General features: G+C 35.8%; 1 protein-coding gene across 3 annotated transcripts in view; it reads right to left on the bottom strand.

The window, feature by feature from the left end:
* The window catches only part of EXOC1 (exocyst complex component 1), a 62,146-nt gene that overhangs the window by 26,643 nt on the left and 16,709 nt on the right, over window positions 1-18,794 (bottom strand). For all 3 annotated transcript variants that reach the window (XM_061191395.1, XM_061191394.1, XM_061191396.1), the window contains exons 5-9: window positions 15,686-15,873; window positions 13,599-13,826; window positions 13,261-13,393; window positions 12,305-12,414; window positions 3,294-3,443 (exon numbers count right to left, since the gene is read on the bottom strand). In XM_061191395.1, coding sequence (XP_061047378.1) covers window positions 3,294-3,443; window positions 12,305-12,414; window positions 13,261-13,393; window positions 13,599-13,826; window positions 15,686-15,873 — 809 coding nt within the window. The remainder of the gene's footprint in view (window positions 1-3,293; window positions 3,444-12,304; window positions 12,415-13,260; window positions 13,394-13,598; window positions 13,827-15,685; window positions 15,874-18,794) is intronic.

Raw genomic sequence — 18,794 nt, 5'->3', positions numbered from 1 at the left:
TTAAAAGGAAATATAAATTAAAATATACCCTAAAATTATTCTTATTTCATTGGGCTGTTTCACCTTTTCAGCATCTCATTTTTCAAGTTTAAATTCTCATAAAAATATTGATCACTGCAAATCATTGTAAAGGACTGACAAATGGGAAATTAGCTTCTTACAATTCATAAAATCTTCATTAGTGGTTTCTACTCAAATCACTCAATATTACAGACTGCATTCCAATACCCAAATTGTTTAAAGAGCACATTATGACCCAAGCAATTTAAACAGTTTCAAAACAGCTATTTTGGCATTTTGAAAACAGTGATTTGAGCAGACTACTGAAAATCATCTTCGTTTTCAAAGCAATTCAAATGACTGAATAGCTTCCCCCAGGTCCTCAAGAGAATTCACTGGTGGGAAAGGCCACAGACAGGTGTGACTCTCAGTTCATTCATTTACCAAATTCTGACAGATATCTCTCACTGTGAGTACGTATTCTTCTTAGCACCTTACTTAAAATTTAACTATTATGAGTATAAATATTGTTATTTCAGGCAGTGTTTTCAACTTTATTTTGTGCTGACTGTAGAGCCTTACCGATAACTCCGTGTTTTACTTTCTCTTTACACAAAAAGAAAATTCCACAAATGTAAAACTGAGGTTAAGAGAAGATGTCCGAGCAATCTTCAAGACTGACTGCCAACCTCAGGGGGCTATTAGGAGAGGAAAGCTCATTTCCTACCTAAGCATGGATGGACCATCTCCATTATGAATTGCCCTACATGCATAACCCAGGGCCACAGTTGGGAAGGAAGGACTCTTGACAGCAGAGCTCATTACATGACCAAGGCACCTCTATTTTCCTTAAGCTCTAATTACGTATACCAAAAATCAGGGCTTTGCTTAGATTCAGCCATAAGTAGAGTTGGGGCAGGGTCTAGTGATTCTTATCCCTCAAGAATTTAAAACAGGCATTTCCTGGTCCTGCCAGAAAGTGTGAGCTGTGTACACCCAACCAAGTGTAAATAGTACCTGGATTTAATTATCATTTCTTACTAAAGAAACACTGGTTTAGTCTGTTTCCTTCTTTCATTCCTTTCTTCCTTCTTTCTTTTTAATAAAATCCTGTTTATGAAAACACTTCGGCTACCAAATTAGATTATGAGGCATAAAATACATGGTCTGTCAAAAGTTCAAAACACAGGATCAAGTAATATTCCTGGGAAATAAGTCAATTTCATTTAAAAAAGCACATTAATATTGTCAATTGAAAATATACTGTGAGCAGAGAATGATTCCATAATTCAGTGCTAGATTGGCTATCGTCATGTTTCTTCACTTTAAATTACATTCATGAATACATTATATATAAAGATAGGGCAATAATACTCACTGAGAACACAATTAGGAAAAAGCTTATTGAGTAATTTACTCATTTGAATGCTCACTAGGGGACAAAGCACTTGTTGGCACAAAACTCTTAAGGAGATGTAACAATGTTTAATTATCCAAAATATTAATCCTCTTAAAACTTCAAAAGGCAAAGATTCCAGTAATGCAAATATTTTTCTTTAAGCTATCTCCAAATCAGAATTCTGCTGAATCAAAACAAAACAAAACAACACACAACAGTAAAGTACTGAACCCATGGGCTCCTGCTACGATGGCCATGTATCTCAGTCAGATCGTGTCATTCCACTACTCAAAGCCCACCAACACCACTCCCCTATCTCTCTCAAAGTAAAAGCCAAATCCTTACAGTGGTGCACAGTCCCTTCCAGATCTGCCCTGCCACACCCACCTTACCTCTCCCACCTGCCCCTCTAATCCTGAACCTGGCTCGCTGTGCTCCAACTACACTGGCCTCCTCGCCGCTCCTCAAGTGCTCCAGGCTGCTCTTGCCTTGGGGCACTTGCACTGTGCCAGGAAAGCTTTCCCCAGAAACTCCCACTGCTCACCCCTCCGTATTTTTAAAATCTGTGCTCAGATGTCACCTGCTCATGACACCTTCTCTGACCATCATTTTTGAAACTGCAAACCTTTCTGACGTCCTGGCATTCCCTGCTTTATTTTCTCTAGAGTCCTCAGCAGTACCTTCCAACAGGCTATACAACTGACCTTTGTGTCAGTCCTTCTCCACCAGCATATGCACTCTGAACAGGCAAGTGTTCACCTACCTCCTTCAGCGCTGCATCTCTAGCGCTTACCACAGTGTTAGCGCATAACAGGTGCTCAATTCATTTGCTGAATGAATATATGAATGACTCTTATCTCGTCCACTTGCTGACATTTAGTCAGTGGTATATACCACTGTTCTTCTAATCTCCAAGTCTAGCAAGTTTGGCATCATCCTGTCCCTTGTCTTTGGATTCTCTCTTTTGGTTTATATTCTCTAATCCTATTATCATCTTTCTGGTTCAAGATTTCATTTCATTTCAGTTATTACATTAAGTTCTAAATTAGTTTCCCCCATCTAGGCTTTTCCCATGTGTGAAGAATGCTGTTAGGTCTCAAGGCTCAGACTCTTTAACCTAACTTCTCACTCTTCCAGAATATGGAATTTCTGCTTTAATCAGGCTTGCCTTCTTACAGTCCTGGGAAAAGGGCATATTTTCCCACTTTTGTCTGCACATCTTGCTCCTCATCCCTGGAATGCCTTTCCTCTTATTTCTGGCTAATTAAATTCCACTCATTACTTAAAAGTCAATTCAAGTCCAATGTTTTCCATTAAGCTTTCCCCCGTGGCTTTCGGTCATGGATTTCCCTTCTCTAAACTGCCACATATTTAAACTCATTTCCAGTTTAGCACTTAATTTTTTGCCGATTGTTTTAATTATAATTGCTCTTCCCAGTTGTCCCACAACCAGGAATAGAAATACCCATGTTTCTGTGTGCCTAGAAGAGTGGAATGTTTGCTTAATAAAGAGGCACACTGCACTTGCTTAAAAGAACAGATTATAGATTCTTAGAGGGCAAATGTCTCACTTACAGCATTTTCATACTCCCTAGTTTTTATATTGTATATAAACAAACTCAGGAAATAATTATAGCATTTAACTAAACTGAATGATGCTTCAGGCTACAGTATGGCCTAAAACTACATTATATTGGAAGTTCAAAATCTAGCCCTTCTCCACCCAAGTAAATAAATGTTCTCCCTGGCTAATGAGCACTTAGAAATTCAATTATTTCCTACTTTGCTAAGAATATACAATAGTATTTCAAATGTCACCTGGGGAACTGAACACATGGCCTCTTGATTCTAAAAGATTATGCTCTACACTCAGTAACTGGCATCAAATCCATACCTTTGTTAGTCCCTCATATTTTCCATAATCGGTACTCTTTAGCCACTCCATCAGCTTGGCATATCGGAGCAAGTCTCTATGAAATGGATGATGATTAGGTAAAGTCAGTTCAACAGAGTGCTGAGCAAGAGTTGAACTCTGATCATGGCCCTAGAATGAGTAAGTAAGTAAATAAATATCATTGACAGTATAAAGAAACATTGTTGTAACTAAAAATTCTAAACACAGTAATCAAATACGGCCAAGCAAAACCAACAGCACATACAAAAATAAGAACTGAGTACTTACTTGGCTTCTTTTATCATCCTGTGTATGTGAACTGAACACCACTACCATAAAACAGTCATAAACACACAAGAACGGTTTCTCTGATAAATCAACTACTTGTTTTATCTTCTAAAGGAGTTGAGAATGAATGTTTTTTTTTTTTTTTGAGAATGAATGTTTTAATCAAGATTGCCTCTCCCATATCATTTTACAATTTACTAAGCAAATAAATATCATGATACAAACTGTATTAAGAAACACAGCAAATAGGGAAGTCATTCAAAACAAATTGTCTACATCTATGATATTTCCATTGGAGTCTACAATATTTAAAGCAACAGATGAAAATATATAGGATATAGAATTTTGGAACTAGGAAGGACTACAGATGACTATAACCTGGGCTTTCCAGGATAACCCCTAACAATAATGTAATTTTAATTTTTCCAATGATTTGTTAAGCAAATAAAAATATGATTTTGTTTTTCATCCTTGACATGACTTATATAAATTAATAAGTTTTCAAACAGCCTGAGACAGATAATGCTTCCTGACTTCTGTTTTAGAGTATATAGAACTAGTAGATCATCTGATCCAATAGAAAAATTGAAGAACAAATTGACTCAAAGAGTTAAGTGATTTGCACAGGTCACAAAGGAGGAAAGCTAGAATCTGAACCTTAGTCATCTGAGTCTCACTTCAGTTTTCTTTTAAAAACATGTCAAACAAAATCATTTTAACCAGACTCAACAATTGCCAAAGGTCAATACAAACATTACATTACAGAAATGTTTTCTAATGGCCACATCAAAAGGATGACTGGGATTCCATTAAATCACAGATATTAGACACTAAAGCATAAATAGATATGATAGTTTTAAGTCTGCTAAGGTCTCCAAATTGTGTTTTAACTAGTTACACTGACTAAAAGCAAAGAACATTTGACAAAACTGTTATAGCTTATAAATGTTTTTTAAACATTCTGTCTTTATTAATAACAATATTAGATATCTTTTCATTATCCCAATCTTCCTCATTAATTTTTCTCAATGACTTAAGACTCAAAATCACTGTTTATGTTCTTCTACAACTGTGTACTCAGACCATTACATGTTAAGTTATATTATTTAATTTAATGTCAGGAAAGCTCTTCAATTAAAAACCTTCGCCTCAGGGCTTCCCTGGTGGCGCAGTGGTTGAGAGTCTGCCTGCCAGTGCAGGGAACACGGGTTCGAGCCCTGGTCTGGGAAGATCCCGCATGCCGCGGAGCAGCTGGGCCCGTGAGCCACAGTTACTGAGCCTGCGCGTCTGGAGCCTGTGCTCCGCAACAAGAGAGGCCGCGATAGTTAGAGGCCCGCGCACCGCGATGAAGAGTGGCCCCCACTTGCCACAACTAGAGAAAGCCCTCGCACAGAAACGAAGACCCAACACAGCCAAAAATAAAAAATTAATTAAAAACCTTCGCCTCTCCTGCAAAATGGAAGAGTTAACATTTATAGAGGATTTTACAGTTTACAAAGATCTTTCACATATATTACTATTCAAAGCTTTCTTTTGCAAACAGCATTTTAAAGATCACCATCATTTGAAAATTCACTCTGATATAAAGAACATCATTACCTTCAAACTATTAGTATTAAGATAGATTAAATGTTGTTAGTGTTAACAGAAAGATTTTAGAGAAAATGGTTCCAAAATTCCTATAGGAAACAGGAAAATCAAATACTTAAATTGTTTAGTTCAATCAATAATATAGAGGGACTTGCCCCGTGGTCCAGTGGTAAAGAATCCACCTTCCAATGCAGGGGATGCGGGTTCAGTCCCTAGTAGGGAAACTAAGATCCCACACGCCGCTGGGCAAATAAGCCAGTGTGCTGCAACTACTGAGCTTGTGCGCCTCAACAAGAGAGCCCGTGTGCTACAAACTACAGAGCCTGCACGCCACAACTACAGAGTCCATGTGCGCTGGAGCCCGTGCGCCACAACTAGAGAGAGAAAACCCGCATGCCACAACTAGAGAGAAGCCTGCGTGCCACAACAAAGAGCCCGCATGCCTCAACAAAGACCTCACGTGCCGCAACTAAGACCCGACGCGGCCAAAAAAAATAAAGAAAATAAATAAAACAAATTAAAAAAAAAAATAGAAAACGATCACATCTAGAAATCAAATGTGCTAAGAATTTTATTCTTTATATATTTTTAAAATTAAGACATTGTTTAAAGTTTCTTATTATAGATAAATAAATTAGTAACAATAACAATTTACTGAATGCCTACTACCATGCTAGGTTCTTTATATATATAAATTCTAATCCTTACAATAACTCTGCAGACTACTTTTCTCCTCATTTAAAAAATAGCAAAACCCTATTATTAACATAATTTTAAAATAATATACTAGATTTTCTCCAAATTAAGCTAAGACAAATACGTTTTCTAAAAACTTAGTGAATTACAAATTTTCATTGGTGTGTGTATATATAATACATAATATTATTATAATATAATAATATGTATTATAATATATAATATATATTAATATAATATATAATGTATATATATAATATATATACATATACATATAACTAGAATTTATAATAAAATTAGCTAATTTCGAACACTTTACTAAAACCAAGCACTGTTCTAAGTGCTGAGCATATAACAACACATTAATCCTCATAACAACCCTATGAAGTAGGTATTTTTATTACCCCCATTCATTTGATAGGGCAACTAAGATGGCACAAAGAGGTTAACTTGCCCAAGGTCACCCAGGCAGCAGAATCAGGATTTGGAATCCAGGAAACTTGGCTGCAGCATCCACACTCTTAACCACTTTGCTTTACTGACCTTCTAACAGAAATGACACATTCATGTTAAATACTGAACGAAATTTCAAGATTTGGGAACTCTTTCTATGTTAAGGCATGTTTATTTTTATTTTCTTAAAGGAAAAAGAAAATATGAGCAAAGTTTCAACAAACATCATGAATATCAATCTTAAGTAATCATAGTTCTTTTTAAGTTTTTAACCACATCAACCTATGTTTAGAAGATTGTGAAATGTGCTTAAGGAAATAATTTTTGTGGCATGAACTGAATATTGCTGGTTTATTACACAGGTTTTATTTTGCTATATAATGTTTCTGTAAATATATGTTGAAAGAAAAATTTCCAAATTTAAGCATAGAGCAAAACCTCCCACAACTTCAGATTTTTCCTGGCTGTACTTTTAGTTCAGTGCATAATTGGTCTTATCATGTTGCTAAAGGTGGAGCACAGAATCATGAGGTCTCTGTAGAACCAAAGGGGGAAAAGGGGCAGAGAACAGTTATCCTTTCAAGACAAATCTTTCAAAAAAACCAAAAAATTTTTTACAAGGACATATCCCTTTTGCAAATATTTCCTCAATTTTATTAGCCTTAATTTGATTGCCTGCTTCCAATATCAGAATCCTAATTAGTGTAACTGGTCTGATTCCCCCAGATGAATATACTTCTAGATGCATGAATCCCTAGTAAATGTGTAAGTTATGGGTAAGAGTCTATTATTTCAATGGAAGCTGAGTAAGAAGATCTAAAAGAGCCAAAAAAATTTTGCCAATTGTTAAAAATATTACTCTTATGTTACAGTAAGAAGTGAATATTAAAGACACATTTCAAGTTTCATTAAAATATAGCTATGTGGAAGTATTACTGTGAAAGTTGTATCACAGAGAGTGTGCTCTGAATCAGTGATTCCCAAATGTGAAGATGTTCTCACTGGCCTGCAGCAATAAGAAAACAAGAAAAGGATGGGAGCCAGTTTCTCATAAAGGTAAATGTATTAATTTAGAAAGTCTGAAATTATGTTCTTCCTTTTCTTTTAGTACCAAATGTCATTTTAAAAATAAAACGATAGTGAAAGCAGATGGAGATATTTCTTTTTTAAGGTTTTTACTTGGTAAAATAAATTGGTGACTTGGTCAGTCTCCAAATTTACTTTTATTGATGTGTGAATTTTAAAAAGACCAGAAGTCAGTGCTCTTAAATCACTGTTATGCTGTGGTCATTAGATTATTTCCACCGGATTCTTCTGTACCGTAGTTATAATATTATGATATCTATACATTTGCTATAAACTGCATTGCACGAACTCTGTTCAAGACTTGTCTTAATCTGTGATGCCATATCTGACTATTTAAATCCTCAGTAAACTCACTTTTGATTAAACCTCTTTAGCACTTATACATATGAATACTATGTATATGTGGCTATACAATTAACAAATTAATATACAAGCGTATCTCATTTTATGGTGCTTTGCTTTTACTGCGCTTTGCAGAAATTGCATGTTTTACAAATTGAAGGTTTATGGCAACGCTGTGTCAAGCAAGTGTACTGGCATCATTTTTCTAAAAGCATTTACTCACTGCATGTCTCTGTGTCACATTTTGATAATTCTTGCAAAATTTCAAACATTTTCATTATTATATTTGTTATGGTGATCTGTGATCGGTGATCTTTGACGTTACTATTGTAATTGTTTTGGGGCACCATGAACTGTGTCCACGTAAGATGGTGAACTTTAATTGATATATGTTGTGTGTTCTGACTGCTCCATCAACTGGTCATTCCCCTATTTCTCTCCTCCGGCCTCCCTAATCCTTGAGACACAGCAATATTGAAGTTATACCAATTAATACTCTGATAATCACCTCTTAAGTGTTCAAGTGAAAGGAGGAGTCACACATCTCTCACTTTAAACCAATGATTAAGTTTACTGAGGAAGGCATGTTGAAAGCCAAGATCGGCTGAAAGCTAGGCCTCTTGTATCAAACAGCCAAGCTGTGAATGCAAAGGAAAAGTTCTTGAAGGAAATTAAAAGTGCTACTCGAGTGAACACTTGAATGATTAGAAAGCAAGACAACCTTATTGCTGATATGGAGAAAGTTTCAGTGGTCTGGAGAGAAGACCAAACCAGCCACAACATTCCCACAAGCCAAAGCCTAATCCAGAGCAAGGCCCTAACTGTCTTCAATTCTATGAAGGCTGAGAGAGGTGAGGAAGCTGCAGAAGAGAAGTCTGAAGCTAGTAGAGGTTGGTTTATGAGGCTTAAGGAAAGAAGCTGTCTCCATAACATAAAAGTGCAAGGTAAAGCACAACTGCTGATGTAGAAGCTGAAGCAAGTTATCCAGAAGATCTAGCTAAGATAATTAAAGAAGGTGGCTACACTAAACAACAGATTTTTCAAGTAGATGAAACAGCCTTCTATTAGAAGAAGATGCTATCTAAGACTTTCAAAGCTAGAGAGGAGAAGTAAATGCCTGGCTTTAAAGCTTCAAAGCACAGGTTGACTCTCTTGTTAGGGGCTAATGCAGCTGGTGACTTTAAGTTGAAGCCAATGCTCATTTACCATTCTGAAAATCCTAGGGTCCTTAAGAAGTATGCTAAATCTACTCTGCCTGTGCCCTAAAAATGCAACAACAAAGTCTGGATGACAGCACATCTGCTCACAACATGAATATTTTACTGAATACTTTGAGCTCACTGTTGAGACCTACTGCTCAGGAAAAAAAACTCCTTTTAAAATATTACTGCTCACTGACAAGGCACCTGGTCACCCAAGAGCTCTGATGGAGATGTATAAAGAGATTAATGTTGTTTTCATGCCTGCTAACACAATTTCCATTCTGCAGCCCATGATCAAAGAGTCATTTTGACTTTCAAGTCTTATTATTTAAGAAATAACATTTTGTAAGGCCATAGCTGCCATAGATAGTGACTCCTCTGATAGACCTGGGTAAAGACAACTGAAAACCTGTTGGAAAGGATTCACCGCTCTAGATACCATTAAGAACATTCGTGATTCATGAGAAGAGATCAAAATATAAACATTAACAGGAGTTTTGGAAGAAGCTGATTCCAACCCTCGTGAATGACTTGGAGGGGTTCAAGACTTCAGTACTGGAAGTAACTACAGATGTGGTAGAAATAGCAAGAGAACTAGAATTAGAAGTGGAGCCTGAAGATGTGACTGAATTGCTATACTCTCACTTAATGGATTTTAATGGATGAGGAGTTGCTTCTTATGGTTGAGCAAAGAAAGTGGTTTCTTGAGATGGAATCTACTCCTGGTGAAGATGCTGTGAAGACTATTGAAATGACAACAAAGGATTTAGGCTATTACATAAAGTTAGTTGATAAAACAGCGGCAGGATTTGAGAGGACTGACTCCAGTTTTGAAAGAAGTTCTACTGTGGTAAAATGCTATCACCAGCATTGCATGCCCCAGAGAAATTGTTTGGGAATGGAAAAGTCAATCATTATAGCAAACTTCATTGTCTTATTTTAAAAAATTGTCATAGCCACCCCACTCTTCAGCAACCACCACCTTGATCCCTCAGTGCCGTCAACATTGAGGAAAGACCCCCCACCAGCAAAAATATTATGACTCATTGAAGGCTCAGACGATGGTTAGCAATTTTTAGCAATCAAGTATTTTTTAAATTAAGGTGTATACATTCTTTTGTTAGACATAACGCTATTGTACACTTAATAGGCTACAATATAGTGTAAACATAAATTTTACATGCACTGGGAAACAAAAAAATTTGTGTGACTTGCTTTATTGAGATATTCACTTTATTGTGGTGGTCTGGAACTGAACCTTCAATGTCTCCAAGGTACTCTGTATACATTGCTGTAGAGCTTTAAGTACATTACTTTTAACACCTCCTCACAAGCATCTTGAGGGTGGGAGCCATTTCTTATTCTTATATATGGATGACAGTGAGTACAAAATAGACATGCAATAAAAATCTGGTGACTGACAAAGAGATAAACCATAATGCGGTAATCAAATTTTCCCAGCTAGTGTGTCCCACAACCAGGAAAAGAAATACCCATGTTTCCCAACTCTTTTGCTAGGTGACACAATGCATTAAATTTAACACACAGAAAATCTCTTTTCTATACTTGGGACATCATCTTCCACCTTCTTCAGCACATTCTAGGTTGTTGCAACATTCTGGTTTTCAACATGCATTACTCACATGTAACAATACATGTTAGATTTTCAGAACTCGGAAGCATTCACTTTAAACAAAGCCATTAGTTTATAAGGCAAGGAAGCAAAATCATAAATAGTAGCATGTTACAACAAACAATTAAGGGTGCAGAAAGGATTATCGTTTACTGACTAGTATTTTCAGTACCATCTGCAAGTGTGGCCTATATCACTGTCAACAGGATTATTTTTAAAAACTAGGGAACTGTGTAGAAATAGATATTATTTAAATAATAGTGTAAGAAAAATGTGCATTAGTATTTCCTATGTGACTTCTAGGCTTATTTTTTTCTTGATGCTTTTCACGTCAAGTAAAATGTTAAGAGAGTCTTCCCCAATTTCCCCCTTGTATGCTTAGTTAGATGGTCTTCCTTTATGCTCCCATAGTACCACTATCATAACTTACACCCTCCCTCAGTCCATCAGTCTATTATATCTCCCTTCTCTAGACTGTGAGTGACTTGAGGGCAGAATCAGCCTCTCATCTATTCCAAGTAAATGTCTGGTATGCATCTCTAATCACTTGGCAAATGATTTCTAAATATATGAAGGAGAAAGTGAGTGAGTGATAGAATGACAGGAAGAAAGGCAAGCAGAATGAGATTAAATGCTTTTTTGGCCTAAATAAACTTTTTGTTATGGGACATTAAAAAACTGCTATAAATATGGTTAACAGGTAGCTTAAATCAGTAAATTATAATCTATAAAGATTCTGCTGTTGTTAAGTTTAGTAAACTTTACAGAAAAAAGAGAAGAATCAAAGAAGCTGGAGCCAAAGTTGATGTACTCACAGGCACCGAAAGAAAGTAGGACCTGTTATAGAGTTGAAGGAGGGCCTGAGTAAACTAATCAGAAATAAAATATAGTAAATACAATTGTTTTAGAATACTACCAAGTGAAAACAAAATAAGAATCCAGTATTTCAGACAGCATTTCCTGATGAACAGAATTTCCCTCAATTTTTTTTTTTGCCCAATAACCCTATTAAAATAAAGGAGATGAAAAATATACGAAACCTAATTTATTAAAATGCCCAGATATTAAAATGCCTTCTATTCAAGTCCCTCTAAGGTACCCTTAATAATATTATTAGCATTATCATCATTGCCACAACCTTAATTATAACATCCCTTTCCATATAAAAATGCAGACAAAGGGTTTATATAAGATTAAATCAACTGGAATTTACAAATGACTTAGTCATTTTTCTCATATATGTAAGTACACGAAGCCAATGATACACTTCAAACATGGAATCAAGTCCTAGTTCTCACTTCAAAATACTGAAAAATAAAACAAGCCAAACAGTAAACATGTAACAGGTTTGGACTTATTTTTATAAATAAGAATGTCTAAATGGTATATGCAACATGTAAGCACAGTTATTTAAAACTCAGGGAGTTTTAGCTAAAAGGAACTAGACTGTCTTCCTTAAGGAGGCCACTGAGGCCTGAAATACATCTACGAGCAAATATGCACATATTTGCTCGTAGATGTATTTACAAATATTAAAACTTAAAAATACTAAAAATATTAAAATCAAAGAAATGTGTGCAGGAATATACTGTGATCCCAATTAAACACACTAAAATTTTTTCTGGGAATTTAATTTTAAGCTAATATATATTAATTTTAAGTTAATATATATATAAACAGGCTACAGGAACATGCCAGTATTAATAATAAAATAAAATTACCTGTTGAACAAAAACATTGTTGAGGTGACTGGCTAGTCTCCGGGCAAAATGCTCTCGCAAATCACTGAAACGCTGCTGTTGCTGTTTGACTGCCAGAAGCATGTCATGGCCTGAAATCATAACATTTTTTGACTTATTTAATGCGTAAAAAGGGTTCCTCGATGTTTAATGAATACCTTTATAACAGTATCCATATTTCAGTTTTGAGGAACCCAAAGTTTTACTGGTTTATTCGTATGCTTTGTAAAAGAAAGGTAAGGGGAAAAAAACAGTATAGCACAGTGGTTCTCACAGTGTGGTCCTGCCTCAGCATCATCTGGGAACTGTTAGAAATATGGATTCCAAGGTCTCAGCCCAGACCTACTGATTCTGGAGGTGGCACCTGGCAATTTGTATGTTCGCAAGCCTTCTAGGTCAGTGGTCCCCAACCTTTTTGGCACCAGGGACCGGTTTCGTGGAAGACAATTTTTCCACAGATGGTGGTGGCGGGGAATGGTTCAGGCGGTAATGCGAGCGATGGGGAGCAGCAGATGAAGCTTCATTCGCTCGCCTGTCGCTCACCTCCTGCTGCGCGGCCCAGTTCCTAACAGGCCGCGGACCAGTACCAGTCGCAGCCCCAGGGGTTGGGGACCCCTGCTCTAGGTGATTCTGATGCAAACTCAAGTTTTGGAACTGCTGGCGTAGCAAAACCTTATGTCATCTACTTTGTGCTAGGTTCTATGGACAGTACTGAAGAAAAATTCTGGTGTTAACCAGAGTCATTGATGGTCAATCAGAAGGAATTGAAATGAAAAATTTCTTAGTGCTAATATGAATTATGTTTGATAATAAGTGAAACTTGTTTTAATAGCTAAGAATGTAACCCTAAACCACTTGCCCCACGTACTTCTTGTCAAAAGCTTTATACTAAGTCACAGGCTTAGTCTCAGGTTCTTGGGCAGATTTTATTGTCATACCTGGTCGAAGAGCCACATTCATGCACTGCAGAAGGGCATCCGCGGCGTTGGTACAGGCCTCGATGCCCCTGGAGGAAGCAAGATCTCCTTCCTGAAGGGCCTTTATATGACCTTTGGCCAAGTCCATGTGGTTCTGGAATATATATAAATACACCGTTTGTACATGTACTCTTCAGGAAATTTACAGGAAAGATGCTACTCAATCCTATTACTAGGTCTTTGGAATTTCAGTATTTTAAACCTTGCTCTCCTAAGGAAATTAGAAAATGTTTACAAATGGGCTTTACATATTATTAGATTTTTTTTTATTGTTGTTGGTAATTTATAATTATGCTTACCACAAGGAACTCTATCTCTGATAGGAGTTTTACATTATTAGTGTTACTAAGATGAATCAGGTGGTTGCTCTCAGAGATCTGATCCATTTGTTCTTTTACACTTTGGAGCATTTCCTCATAACTGCTCAGTTTCAATTCAATCTGATCCACCTCCTTTAGAGCCTCATCCAGCAACTTCATTAGGATGTTTACTTGCTTTTCAGAGGCCATGATTGACTGGATGTTGGCCTACAAAGTTAAAAAGATAAGTAATACTTCATATTCTTCAAATGTGTAAAAGAAGTATAAAAATGAAATACTGATAAATCTCTTTGACAGCAGAGTAACAAAGGTTGACATACACATTTAAACATCTAGTTTATCACTTTGTGTTTACATTCCACTTTTTTACACAGTATTTCAGGAAAGTACACTTCCCCTTATATCAAGGTTAGAGACCATACCTCAGTATTGTGTATTTCTGCAGACTGAACAAGTAGGGTTCTGCCCCATGATGCATCATCAGTAATGGTATATTCTCATTTCTATAAATTAAGTGGCATTACACTATGTCATCTCTGATACTTCTTCCAACTCTATCAGCTATAAAAATTTTCTATACTCTGTAATATTTACATAAAACCCTAAATAAAAGCATAATCATCTATGTTAATACCTTAGTCAAGAGGGTAGCAGTAGTATGCCAGTCTTTGAAGAATTCATGGAACTAATTTATAACTGTTGCATGATTTGTACTAACAGGATGTGGAAGAGCCTATTGCCATAAGATAGCTCCTTCTATGGTATTCTTTCTTTTCTCTTTCATTTGGGACTACTTTTTTTCCGAGGCAAAGCAGTAACAAACCACCATCCCTTTATTAATGTTTTCTAAATGATTCTGACTATTGATTCTGAATTCCCTGAAATATGGAAGCTTTCAAATCCAAAATTAAACTGCAAAGTAATATGATGACTTGCAACACAGATGCAATATTAACTAGAAAAGAAAATACAAACCACTAAGCCACATTAAGAAGGCAGATAACACAATATGAGGAAAAAATTTGGACAAGGAATTAAAAGAGTATCATTGTACAGTTGATGCTATAATTTCACATGTGTTATTTTATACACTATTCATAATAACTCAATTGTAGGTGCAGCCCAACTGTAAAGGCAGCAGGGCTCAGACCCACTGACATCAAGCAGCAAAGGTGGGGCTTGAACTGACCCAGGACAATTTCTACTTTAACATCTTGAAGTCTCTTCTAGGCTTTACTTCCAGAGAGTTTTATAGATTTGTAAGCTTGGACTGTTCATGTAATCTCTGGGCCTGAGTTCAATCTCATAACTTCTGTACCTTTCATGTATAAAAGGCCAACATTCTTTAAGTCTTTAAATATTTTTTATTCTCTGAGGGTTTTTCTTAAACGCATACCTTGTCTAAACAAAACAAAAAAACCCCAAATGTTCCCATTTTAGGTTTTTCTCACAACAGAGGTGCTACTTGCAGCTTTTTACTTTCTAAAAAAAAGTAAATAAATAAAGATGTGCATTTAGATACAAACTTAGAAATGTGCGTAACAAATGAATACAAATGAATAGAGTCTATTCCAAAACATTTCAGCAGGGGAGTCAAACATCCTTTTCCCCTGGCTCTCTGTTTTCACCACACTATCTTGCTCTCTTTGGGTACATGATTCACTTCTTTCAGCCCAATTTCTCTCTTTCTAACCTGTACCTTTTTTTTTTTTTTCAAACCACAAAAACGCTATTCTTTTGCACTGAACTATTCTGAGGTGTTTCAGAGGCTGGGGGAATCAACCCCCAAGTTGGCTTCAGGTTGGCTACTTTTTACTTCCATCACTTCATATCAAGAAGCTCCCCAAATCCAGAACCTCAGCCAACTGCCTTCATTGGCCTATTAGGAATGGTTGTCTTTTGAACAAGAACAGTGAAAGACTGATGGCAGCTGGTAATGCACTTACAGAGGAAGACAGCAATAATCACCCTACCCAGGCTTAAGTGCTCAGGCAGTAAAATATGAACATCACCAGTCTCCTCGATCCACTACACATCACTAATCATAGATTACAAGAAAGGCTTACCCCATCTAGCACCTGCAGCTCTCTGGACAACCTTTCTGCAAAGGCCTCGGCATTCGAAATTGCATACTCACAGCCTTCCATCATTATCTCAATATCCTGCTCTTCTCTTGCATTTAACTCTTGGTATTCATCCACTGCTTCTTCATCGCCTCCTGTCACACTCTGATTTTCTCCACTTGGAACAGATTCTTAAAGAGGGTAAAATTTAAAAATAAAGTAGTAAAAAAAAGTAGGATGGACAATAGCACTGTACTTATAGGTAAGGTCAGTTATAAGCACAGGTCACATTTAGTGGCTGAAAGATAGGAAAAAATGATTCAAAATATATGAAAAAAAAACCCTTATTATTATGAAGAACCGCACGTGTTAACATAATATCTATTATAACAAAAGCATGCAGTCTAATTCACTGACTTGTGTTAAAATAGGCTTTAGTCACAGTTTCCCAAAACATAATCAAACTATAAAACAAATACAAACCCAGAAACAAAGCACGTGTGCAAGACTAACCTTTTCCCCCTACCTGAAGTGACTGTTGATCTAACAAAACAATGATTATGAGTTCAGGACACATGATAAACAATTTGCTTCCCTTTTTTCCCAGGTAACATTTTCTTCTGTTATCTTTGTTCTTTTTGTCTTTGCTATGTTTTGTTTTTTTCTCCAAATAACTTTCAATTGAAATTTAAAAAATGCATCTACAATTCACAATTTATTTTGGGCACTGAAAATATTAACTGAATTTTCCATTCCTTTCTTTAAAAATTTTTCACATGTGTTAATAAAATTTCAAAAGATCAGCTAATAGAAACTTTCTCAGTAACTGTATACTGTAGTAAGAAGAGCAACAACTACATGCTGCATGAAATTACAAAAATTTAAACTGTCTTCCTGCTTCAAAACAAAAGACCACGAGGTCAAATCTGAGATGCTTTCTGGGTAAATGTCTCAGTTCAGTTTTTTGAGAGAATACACTCAGCATGTGGGATTTATATAAATCTTGAGGTTAAGAGAGGTAAAATGAAAAAAATAATTTTTACCCCTAAATAAACCTCAAAACAAAGTCACTGATTTTCATCAACTCATGTGACACGTTAAAATCACAAACACTGGATGTTCGAAATATTCATTATTTTGTATGAAAATGAATATTTGCATTCAGCGTGACATGACATGTTAATCTGTCCTAGAACAAAAAACACCTAATTCAAAGCAACAAATGGTTTACTCTTAAGAATGGCAATTAGGCAGATTTAGATAATGTCCCAGAAAAAAAAGGAGGGGGATAAAACTTTTGGCACAGGCAATTACAGGTTACAGTATATAAATATAAGTTCCTTACAGTAGCATCGCCGAGCTCCTAGTCCTTTGAAAGAGTCACTGTGGAAATGTTAAACTGTCATGTGTGACAGCTTCTTAGCCGCTAGGGGGCAGGGAATGCCTAAACCATTCTGTACAGCTCCTTGCACAAGTAAATATTTAAAAATAAACAAATATTTTAAATGATCATAATTGCTTCAGAAGTATTTTCTCTTCCATAAAACAGCCCTTTGGAAGTCAATAATGAATACTATCATCGATTTTTATTACCATATGGATTTTGTAGTAATATACTTTTCCCTGCACACAATTTCATAAAATATGCAACCAACAGTACATAACAACGTCAAGTAATAAAAATCTATGGAATAGAATAAGAAGAAAAGGTGTTACGCACCTTCTGTAACTTTAGGCAGTTCTGGAGAGTAAAAAGGTATGAAAAAAGCAGAGGAAAGTAAGCAAAGAATATTAGCTGGCTAGAAACGTACACAGGTTTAAATTTTAAAAATACTACCCATATTTCATTTGAACTTCATGCTACATTAAAGCTTAAAAGACAATGTCAAATACAACTACAAACTGGAAATATCCACAAGAAGCTAAATTTCCAGTGTTCATCTTTCTTATTCATTTTCTGACAGTGACTAAAAATATATTTATCTTTCTATTTTCTCTTAGTCTTTTAAGAAACAGTACTGCCGAGTCCTTGGAGGAGAAAACTGGGAAACAGATCACTTCCTGGGGATTGTTTATAGGCCAGTTGTGACTCATGCGTTTAGTCTAGTTATTTTCACTCAAGGCCCAAACCTTTACCCCGACACTCCCTCACAACGGATTAGTCATAAAACATTGTTAGAAAGGACAAGATGGAAGCAGTTTAAAAAACCACACACGATTATCAGTTCAAGCTGGCTTTTAAGGATTCAAGTCAATGATTTAAAAAAAAATCTGGCTGCAAGAATGAAAAAGAAAAGGCCAAACAAAAACTTCACTCTACTTCAGCTGCTAACAAAGTCCTGTTTTAAGAACCTTATTCTACTAAGAAGCCCCAATTATTAGCACGAACATTCAACTGTCACCAATAAAAACTACTAAAGCTGCTACTGCTAACATTTCCAATGAACAGTCTTATTTACTTGAATGATTACTTAGCTCTTAAAAGGAGATGTTGATAATTTCTCATTTGTTTTCTAACATAACCCAAAGCTTAGAGACTTTTTTTAAAAAATGGGAGTTAGTGGCCATGATTTTAAAGTCCAGTAAAACATTAAACAAGTTTATGGACATTAATAAAGCTACTATATGAACTCCATTGAACCAAAGCAACAGTTACTGATTTATAGAAAGTGATTTTCAAAATGAGATCCTTAAGGATCTCAGTATTCTTAAAATTGATCTCAATTAGGTAATATTTATAAAAATAAAAATGTCTACACCTTTGTTTAAGGTCCTGAAAAATTAAATGTCTTGTCTTTTTTTAAAGCTAGTCACCTCATTCTCAAAAAACAGCAATACTCTTCTCATTGATTTTGGTAATATTCCTTAATGAGGTAAATACAGGTAGGTATGTACTTGCCCATATTGTTGACTGAATGAAATATATTGGTTTAAAATACATCTTAGGCAATAAGTAACAATTGGAAACACATCATATTCGAAAACAGAACAGAAAGCTTATGAATCATTCACTGATCAGAATGTTCAACCCTGAAATGGTTAAAAAAAAAAAAAATGAAAGCTACTCAGAACAAATTAAGCCGCTATTCAAGGCATGGAAAATTACCATAAA

Source organism: Eubalaena glacialis, chromosome 5, assembly GCF_028564815.1.
Source record: "Eubalaena glacialis isolate mEubGla1 chromosome 5, mEubGla1.1.hap2.+ XY, whole genome shotgun sequence".
Classification (NCBI taxonomy): domain Eukaryota; kingdom Metazoa; phylum Chordata; class Mammalia; order Artiodactyla; family Balaenidae; genus Eubalaena; species Eubalaena glacialis.
This window is presented reverse-complemented; position numbering and strand designations above follow the sequence as displayed.